The sequence below is a fragment of the Anopheles marshallii genome, chromosome 3, assembly GCF_943734725.1.
Source record: "Anopheles marshallii chromosome 3, idAnoMarsDA_429_01, whole genome shotgun sequence".
NCBI lineage: Eukaryota > Metazoa > Arthropoda > Insecta > Diptera > Culicidae > Anopheles > Anopheles marshallii.
In genome coordinates this window covers 9,085,934-9,096,063 of record NC_071327.1, presented here as the reverse complement: position 1 = coordinate 9,096,063, position 10,130 = coordinate 9,085,934, and the positions used below count along the sequence as shown (strand labels likewise).

Here is a 10,130-nt window from a genome sequence, read left to right as displayed (position 1 = left end):
AGAGTGTGTTGTTGACGCATCAAGCCAGTTCACTAGCAGGAGTGTAAAGCATTAAGGGAGCATTACTATTTAAGAAGGAATCATACGAGCAGGCAAAGCTTGCTGAAGGATGGCAGGAACAGGAAGCAAAGCATGCACGTGGATGCATAGCAAATGTGCTGTTTTCGAATATATACACTATACACCCATATTTCCTTAAACTTCATTAGGTATAACCAGTACTGTAAGTCAAACATCTTCAACTCGTAGGCTATACTATTCGTGTGCGTCCCATGTGCTAACTCGCCTATTTCCATTATATTTGTTATCATCTGCGCTCCTCTTTTTTTCATTTTGGCTCCCTTATTTACCGATACAACTAGCTAATTGTCCTCGGTATAGGATAAAACCAAGCTCGTTGTTAATTCGCTGCATAATTCGTTTGACTCTCATCTCTACTATCATCGGTATCAGTATAAGCGTGTGTAACATCACCACCATTTGAACGCTTGGTACAAAGGAAAGGATAAAGCCACACCATTGCACGATGTATGTAATTGTATTTAATCGATGTATATACCGTACCGGTAATTCTTCCTTCAAGGTGAGGAACGTCGTATTTTATGAATGTGGGAAAGTGGCCGCAAAATGTGATGAAAACATTACACAATTTGACGAACCGTTTTTTTTTCGGCACGCCGGAAATAGTAGCATCATCGTGTATCTATGTGTGTATTTGTCTTTGCGCAGAGCGGACGGCTTACACATGTGTATTGGCAGGCGCGCCACATTTTTACTAGGAGGATAGCTCATAAAATATTGTATATTGTGATAAATGTTATTGAAAAATTGCTGTTGCAGGCTGGGAACGATACAGTGGGAGGAACTTAAGCAGTTGAAAGGAGATACAAACAATAATTCAATATCAAGGGACGGGGAAAAAAGCAGGTTAATTTTTGTATTCTGAAGCAAACTTGTGGAGTTGAGCACGTTGCGTGTTTGTAAGCTACTACTGTTGTTTGTTAACCGTAGACACCGTCTTATCGTGCTGCTCTAGTGGTTTCGCTAGCACTGTATACAACAACCCGTACAAAGTGTAGGGTAGTGGCATCGTAGTACGTCATAGTGGCAATATCGAAGGACAACTTCAACAACTTTTCATTCAACAACTGACTGACTCCATAGAATTTCGTTATAGGCTGTACCCTTTTTCGCATACAAGGGATTTCATCCTTAGACTAGAAAATACCCGTATTCTAGTTTTCAATATGTACTGCTCAAATATTCGGAAGAAACTCGAAATAAAACGTCTGTAATTGATTATAGAATTGCGATAAGCGGCGAATGAAACACACTGAAACTATACGAAATATCGGATTTGCATTTGTTTCGCCTGAATTTACAAACATTCCACAAACCCGTCACCCATCACCCTCACTATACAAGGTAAAACCAAATCTCGAGAATGATCAGGAGGATAAAAAAAGAGTGTGTCGCAACGATTTACCACGCACCCTATTTGTGCCGTGAATTTCGTCTTGAAATTCCTTTTGAAGAGCTCGTTCTTTTATAAACTCTCGTGTGAGTTTTTCGAAGCTTTTCCTCACTTATTAGAAGTGTCCTGCGTGCCGTAGAGCAAATGTGCGCAAAAGGAAGTTTGTGTTTTTGGTACGACGAAAAAAAAACACGTTAAAATGTTTGTTATTTGATGAAATGACAAGATGAAACTGTAACAGAGAAGCTTTATCTTGTGGCTAGAGCGTGCGAGTTGTTGGTTGAAATTTAGTGCGATCACTTCCCCGCGGCTAGGTTCCACGGGCTGCGTGACCAGAATGAAAAGGGTGCAAAGAATGGAACTGCTCTTACTGAATAAAATAATGATTGTGTAGATTGTGTGTTGCTGCTCGAAATGAAAGAAATGCAGCTCATCTTGAGCGTGGAATTTATAATCATTCTTTGAATCGTCTTTTGAAAATGGCATCTAGCATCAGTCAATTTGAATTTGTATCGTTGTACTAAAACTACAGTGGTTGGTAAAATAAAGTGCCTTTCCTCAGTTTTTCTTCTAAATTTCTTGCAATTACGAAAAGATCACATTTATGACAACATTTTGCTAATTTTTTATATGTTATTTAAGTTAAAGAAAAGGCTATGCTAATATCTAAAGCGATTTTTTTTAATTCTTGGCGTTTGTTGTCGCCTTCGTTTTGCGCTTCAAATTGCTGCCTGCCAGCTGTGTTGGTATCCATAAGGAGGGCATCCTTCTGTATCATGCCTAACGCGTTCAGCCGTGATGATATGGCCTGACGAGCTACACCAAGCACGGCTGCAAGCTCTTCTTGCGTTTGGCAGTGATTTTCCGCGCGTAAAGCCGTCAATTCTTCGTCGGCGAACGTTTGGGGCCTTCCTTCGCGTTGAGCATCCTCCACGGCGAAATCACAGTTTCGAAAGCGTCGAAACCAATCCCGACAACTCGTTTCGCTTAGAGCAGCATATGGTGCTTATTCGGCTCAAAATCAGTCATTTTCAAGAACTAGGATTGATAAATTACACTTCTAATTTTATGTATATTGCGATCATTCAACGTTTGCTTCAAAATGAATTATTAACGCGGAACAGTCGTTCTCCCATCCAGCGTTCGTATTGCGCTGTCAATCTTTTGACATTAGCAAGAACTACTGTTCCGAAATGTCAAAACCAACCATCACTCCCGAAAAACACAAACATCAACTAGAGCACGTAGGAAAAGCCAAAGTTTTATAGACGAAAAATTAAAGAAAACGTAAGTTTTCCCACATTTGCTGCCCGTGTCAGCATGAGCGCAACTGAACATTCCAGCACCAGCGGACAAATGTCGACATCAAGCACCATGCTCAGTTTGGCTGACAAGCAAAAATACATCGAAAACTACGACTTCCCGTACTGCGATGAGTCAAGCAAGTACGAGAAGGTAACCAAAATCGGCCAAGGAACTTTCGGGTGAGTTGTGCTGGTTGGTGATAGGTACGATTGAACGGCACCTTCATTCATACGGTTCTTTGGTATGCTTTTATTGCCTGCTCCTGGCGGGTCCGTGCCGGTGATGCAACCCTCCATCCGACGAACGCGATAGGGAGGTGTTTAAGGCAAGGGAAAAGAAATCCACCAAAAAGTTTGTTGCACTCAAGAAGGTGCTGATGGAAAATGAAAAAGAAGGCGTAAGTATAACAACTTTGCTTAATATGATCATCGCCTTAATCAATTTGGATTCCTTTGTTTTAGTTTCCGATTACGGCATTGCGCGAAATTCGTATTCTACAGTTGCTAAAGCACGAGAATGTGGTAAACCTGATTGAGATTTGTCGCACCAAGGCTACCGTACAGAATCGCTACCGTTCCACGTTCTATCTGGTGTTTGATTTTTGTGAGCACGATTTAGCCGGACTGTTGTCCAACATTAATGTGAAGTTCAATCTAGGCGAAATTAAAAAGGTCATGCAGCAGCTGCTGAACGGCCTGTACTACATTCACAGCAATAAGGTATGGGGTTAATCGCCGAGGAACGGTTTGGATGCTTCAGGATTTCAACTTTTTCTTTTTCTCATTAATCAATCGATGTACTACTTTTTCTGCAGATCCTGCACCGTGACATGAAGGCAGCGAATGTGCTGATAACGAAAAACGGGGTCCTTAAGCTGGCCGATTTCGGACTTGCTCGTGCATTTAGCGTATCAAAGAACGGTTTGCCGAATCGATACACCAACCGCGTGGTGACGCTTTGGTACCGGCCACCGGAACTGCTGCTCGGTGATCGCAACTACGGTCCACCAGTCGATATGTGGGGTGCGGGCTGTATAATGGCGGAAATGTGGACCCGATCACCCATCATGCAAGGTGCCACCGAACAGCAGCAGCTCATTCTCATTTCCCAGCTGTGCGGTTCGTTCACGAACGATGTTTGGGCGGATGTGGAAAACCTTGAGCTGTTCCACAAGATGGAACTTCCGATGGGGCACAAGCGAAAAGTGCGCGAGCGACTACGCCCGTACGTTAAAGATCCGCACGGTATCGATCTGCTCGACTATCTGCTTATGTTGGACCCGAAAAAGCGTATCGATGCGGACACTGCCCTCAACCATGACTTCTTCTGGACCGATCCGATGCCGTGCGATTTAAGCAAGATGTTATCACAGCACACGCAGAGCATGTTCGAGTATCTGACACCGCCAAGGAGGCCGGGACACATACGGCACTACCAGCAGCAGATGGTGAACATGCAGGCAAAACCGCAGGACAATAGCTATCAGGATCGGGTGTATTAGGGCGTGTAAAGTGCCAGAAAATTCCATCGCGCTATTCGACGAGGATCATGTACCGCATGATGTTTACATACATAAGACTTAGTGACCCACCTTGAGTGGTCACCTTCACTATTTCGATAAAATACATTTACTAGAGTACGTTTCAGAGTGTTGGAATTGTAGGACTGCTTGGATTGGATTCAAAACGGCATTTTCTTCTCCTGTGACTAGTGCCTTTATTCTGTATCGGGCGCATTCAAGTCTTCCGTGCTTGCGGTTTGTTCTTCTTTGGCTTGCTTCGATTTACTTTTGAAGAATTGCTTCACTTTTTCTCCGAGCGATGTCTTGGACGCTTCTTTGCCCTTTGCAACGATCCGCTTGGTCGAGATGTTGTGTATTGGACCGAAGGCTAGCGCCACCACGGTACAGGCCAAACAAATCACATTGTACGGCATGCTGAAATCTGGCGTTGGAAGCGTCAGTAGCAACGATTCGGTACGTATCTGTAGAAAATATCCCGCCAACTGTGTGGCGTTGAACGAGTCGCGGAAGAGAGCTGCTTCACGTGGAATGGACGTGTAATTGCGAGCGGAGGGCAACAACAGAGAGATGATCGACGATGGAATGTAGTGACCGTGGTTTGCATCGGGCGGGTACTCTTGCCACTTGAGAAAAATGTAATCAAAATCGATCGAAAGCTCGACGGTGGCTCGAGCCGGAATGCGGAACGCTACTTCCAGCCCGTAAGGACGCTCTCGCTGTACACCGGGCGTGTAATGCAGGAAGGCAGGTTCGATGCGTACTCCTCCATGACGGATGGTAAGTGTGTGCAGATAAATCGGTACAAACCAGGGAATTGTTTCGAACACGATCAAATCCAGCGCTCCCCAGTGGGCGTTCGTGATGTGCGTTACGATTTTGCCCCGCTCCTGCCCGACGCCCAGGATGAATCGTTTGGCAAAAATTGGCGGTGGTCCAGCTACTACAATAACATTTGGATCACGTTTGTCCATTACGGCCACGTTGAACATTGCCCGGCGACCCTTAGCCATGACAGCTTCAAACTGCTTTACATCGAACCGTTGAAGTTCGGTGCGTGTGCCTCCACGTACCGAGAGAATCGTTTCGTCCGGCTTCTGTGACACTTCGATGCCATTGTTGTCTGTCACGTCGATGTACACGTTGCTGGTCGTTGCTAAAGCACACGAACCTTCCATCCCCTGTCCGAATAGCTTACGCAGTGACCAATTCGTACCGCCAAATAGCCTTAGATCCTGCACCACGCTAACAGTCTGTTTTACCTCCAGCTGAAATTCGCTACATTCCGCATCGGCACAAAGTTTCCGCATGTGTACACCGAGCGAATGATAATTGCTTGCGTAAATGCTGTCGGGCACGAGCAGTGACACCAAACCTTCCCGCGAACGACACGGTAACAGCTTTGCCCAGGGTGTCAAATTCTCCGTGCACACAATTTCACGGGGTAAAGCTGCATAGCGAAGGATTGGTGCCGACTGTCCCGGAAAGTGATGTGTTTGCGGTCTCAATGTATAGGCCGGCTCGTACGTATTACTTGGATCGATAAAGCTCAACGATGCACAAAACAGGCCCGAAAGTGTACCGCAGAGCATTTTCCAACGGTGGTCAATAGACGCACGGTCGGACGTTGGTTCGAACCATGCCCATACTTCTGCTCCTGGTCCGGCATCGGTTACCGGATAGCCCCAAGATTCGTATCGCCACAAACCGTACGTGAAGCTAAGGTGCAGCTCCTGAACACCGAAGTGATAGAATAATTCGGCTAATGGACGCGATACCAGATTCGTATGAAGCACTGAAAGAATACCACAATCATGTTAGTGTTTTAGTTCGTAGAGAGGTGAACTTTCTTACGTACGGCTATCGTTCTTGCCCAGTTCCCATCGTGTCGTGAATTGAAAGTAGCTATAGACAAATTTATCCGACAGCGGTTTTACAAACATTTCCTCGTCGAAAACGTCCGAAAATTCTGCATTGCCGCCTTTCAACAAGGCTATCGCCAGTACGTTCCATAGTATAAATTTCCACATTTAAATTCCAAAAAATAGCACAAGGAGCGGCTAACTATTTTACACACAAACACAGTTGTTTACCTTTCTTTATTGTTCCAAACGGCTGTCATTTGAAGAAGTTGTGTGTACGCCGTAAATATACTACAGAGTTGAATCCTCCAATTTAGAACAACGGTACTAACCGCGGTTCCGGCAAAGACAAAACAACAACAACGTCTACATTCCGCCCAAAAACGGAAGGATCACGGCAAACTGGTCGTAAGCAGTTGTACATGTGCGAGGTTACATGCGAGGTTTACAGTTTGAGTAGGAAAATGTACATTACTTGCTTTTATTATTCTGCTATTACACTACTGAACGTAGCCGTATTGCGATAACATTAATGAATTAAAATAGAGAAAATGGTTGTAGCGCGGTAATGCACTAAAGGCACCCCGACAAAAATTAATCATCGTCGATTCAAAGGATTTGAAAAGTGGCGATCTGTTGTCTAGGAATCTACACAAAAAAACGTAACCGCGCTCCCAAAGCAGGCCAGGTTTGGTCAGTCCGAACTGCATTTGGACCATTTTAAGGAATAAGCAAGTTGGCCAAAATGACTGCTCGTGTGTATCGCGGTCCAGAAGAGTAACTCAGTAGCAACCAAGGCAAAGCGCCACAAGAACAGCCATCAATCACCAAGCTGCTCACGTGGAGGATGTCAGCTATTCCGATTATGGTTATTGAAGGATAAGGTGAACGAAGTTATCGGAAACCTATTTTCGAAAACAGAACTGACTGAGGAGATCGGTAAAATTGTTCCGAGTTTCTGAACGGTTCGAAGTTCTGTGCGAATTATCCACAGTAAACGAACATTTTTTTCAGTATATTAAAATACTCTAACTCCAAGTGTTCGCTTGCAATTGCTCGTGGTGACATTTGAAATGTATTCATTGAAATTTTGTTTTTTCAACATCAAGCTCTTTGAAATTCCCTCATTATTTACACCTTTAGAAATAAGAAGCGCATATACAAGAAACATTACTGTACCTGCACAGGCCAGCCTTATTGTGCAGTTGTCTAGAGCGCATAAAGACGCGTTTGCGATAGAAATTCAGATTCAATGTGTCGCTTTTCCAGAACGCGTAAGGACAATCTTCACCTCACAGACAGCAGACGGAATACGGTGTCTGCTTCAGCGCGAAGGTTGAATGATGAACGGATCTCATTCAATAAAGCGTGTACATCGCAAACAAGGCGGGTAAGGAAAATAAATTCATCCTGTCACGATCACCATCATCATCATTTCATCCCGAGCTTCTCACCGCCAAACTGTGATATCTTGCAGCGTACCGCATGTAAGATACGGCCCAGCCCTTTTCACACCTTTTGAGGGACACGGTGTGCCGCAAAACCCGGAATCTCTACCCACCGCCAACATCTTGCGTAAAGTGTTCTTTTTCATTTCCAATTATCTCCAGATAGGTCTTTTACTTGGCGGCTGAATGAATGAATGTCAGTTGGCGTTTGGGGTTTTACTTTGCGGACGTACGGTGTAATCGTTATGGAAAGCGTCTGTTCTTCGAACCCGGCTGTGGCTGCTGAATATGGAGTGGGTTAAAGTGGTAATATGTCACCTTTATCGTACATCATCTCCATACACCACGGTAGTCCGGAAGGATTTCTTCCCTGCTTTCGTACTTCATCGCTTGTGGTGCATACCCCGAGAAAGCTTTCCTTTCAGGTGTTTATTTTTGTTGATAGTTTCTTCTGCTGACTTTCCATCTCTTTCCCGTGTAGGCTGTGCATATCTCCGGGCGAAATGCTCAGAACGAACGTACCATGCATTTCCGAGTCGTCCCACAGCGAGCACGTGGCACTCCGGAACGGTGGACGAAACGCCATGGCATCGAGAACCTTGGGTCTCGTCGCTGTCTTCGTGTTCCCTGTCGGCTTGTAAACAAAAAGCCCCGTGCCGTGCCCGCACATCCGAAGGGGAAGGACACGCAAATGCACTGTGCACAAAGTGGTTCGGGAGTTCGCACAAGGACACCTCACGAGATCATCCGGTGCTGCTCGGCAACCATGTGGTTCGCCCATTCGGTTACCATCGTCGACGCATGTCTAGTGAGCAAACAGCTGCCGCTCAGAACCGTACTTGCGGGAAAGCTCTCAACACATGCAACCAGTTTCGGTGTAAGCGGATGCTTTTAGTCCTCGATTGGCTGCCAACCGCGCTGGACGTTTTTCTTGCGAATGTACCAACATCCCCGCTGGAAGGTGTGTTAAAAGGGGGGCAACCACCAGGGGAGTTGCGGTATCGTAAGGCGGTATCGCACGGGAAGAGCAATTTTGTAAATTCCGGCACATTCTACGTCCGCTCGCCTGTTAAGTGAGGGAGACATTTGTGTTACTTGGCTCATGACAACAAAGTACACTTACCCGGTCGATGGTGCGGTGTGAACTTGTGTGCGGACCGACGTCCGAAAACTGTCGTGTGCGTTTATAATGAAGTGAAAATTGGTGGCCACCATGGTGGGTGCCGTGCGCCGCGCGTAGTTGAGTCGATAAATTAGTGTCAAATCAATCAAGCAAAATCAAAGTGAGAGCTGTCCGGGAGTGTGTCGCTGTACGTTTGCTTTTGTGGGCTTTTTCTTCGCTGCGTATCCGTTGCTATCGCCACTTGTAGTAGGCTGGATGGGCTGAAGGATTCGCGATGCACGTTTGATGGATTTTAAAAGCTTGTTGTGAAATAGTAGGCCGAGAGTACGTCGGCCCAAACGGGGACACAAACAGAAACCAAACAACTGCTGGTGAGTGTGCTGGATTCGTCCGATAACGAGTGTTGTCATCCTACGGAAAGGACTTTGAAGGATGGGATGTGTTTTGGTTTATCTTCGCTCTGTGTTTCGTGTTTGATAATCACAACGACCCAGTGTGACGTTTTTGACGAAGTTAAGCTACCACTACATCCGTGAGCATCTCAAGTAAGGTAAGGGAAATGTGTTCGTGGTTGAAATTGTATTTAAGCTTAAAGCGGACACTTTGATGCGGAGCTCGTTGGTTCGTTGTTTTCCTCTACTTCGAGGAAACTGTCCCTGCCACAAAGCGCTCCTATTTCCACGGTCATCAAATTTACAGGAATGCACCCTCCGTTTTACCAGCACCCAGAATTGCGTTTCCGTTCTCCCGTCCTTGCCTGGTGGGTCATTTCGTCGACCGGGATACAATCGAAGGTCGGTGGAAAAACCCACTCAGCAACTCATTTGATAGCGTTTTGCATACAAAGCATAAAACCCCAGCAGCAGCACCAGCAGCGCACCTCGTGCAGTAAAGTGATATTGATGGAGGAGAATACGGTATACGTCCTTCCGGCGCAGAGAGCTGACAATTCCACCGTTTCTCGTCTGTTTCTCACGCTTGATGGGATTCCGTTCCGTTCGTTTGGAGTTACGACGATCCCTTCACTCCGGCCCGTTGCTCGATGATGGATCATTGCAAATGCCTAAGGTGGATAGACCACCGAGCGAGGCAAGCAGTCAGAAGTGGTTCTTTAGTATTACAATTTGCTGTTGCAGGATTCTTTTTTTTTTTTCTTTGCTCCTCTTCCTTCTCCGGTATTCCCGCTTTTCCTCTTGCGTCTGCCAAAAATGACGAAATGGAAATCGGAATTTGATTTGCGATGCAAATAACACGAAATGATGAGCGAACGGAGGGAGTGATGAGTGTTTCGCCATCCCAGGCAGTTCGGCTACATTTATGCTTGACTTGGCACTACACCGTCTCCGCGCCTTCCACGTTTCCTCCCTGTCGGGTGTTACCATTGACCACCGCTGAACTG

At 45.7% G+C, this 10,130-nt stretch overlaps 2 protein-coding genes across 2 annotated transcripts; one reads left to right on the top strand and one right to left on the bottom strand.

The window, feature by feature from the left end:
• The first annotated feature begins 2,794 nt into the window (after positions 1-2,794).
• On the top strand, positions 2,795-4,280 carry LOC128711803 (cyclin-dependent kinase 9). Its single transcript, XM_053806690.1, has 4 exons — positions 2,795-2,958; positions 3,092-3,176; positions 3,241-3,498; positions 3,594-4,280. The coding sequence occupies exons 1-4, from the start codon at positions 2,795-2,797 to the stop codon at positions 4,278-4,280; spliced, it is 1,194 nt and encodes a 397-aa protein (XP_053662665.1).
• Positions 4,281-4,495: 215 nt separating this feature from the next.
• LOC128713868 (GPI transamidase component PIG-T) lies at positions 4,496-6,328 on the bottom strand. The gene is made up of 2 exons (XM_053808739.1): positions 6,157-6,328; positions 4,496-6,093 (listed from the first exon to the last, which is right to left on the bottom strand). The coding sequence occupies exons 1-2, from the start codon at positions 6,326-6,328 to the stop codon at positions 4,496-4,498; spliced, it is 1,770 nt and encodes a 589-aa protein (XP_053664714.1).
• Positions 6,329-10,130: the final 3,802 nt, after the last annotated feature.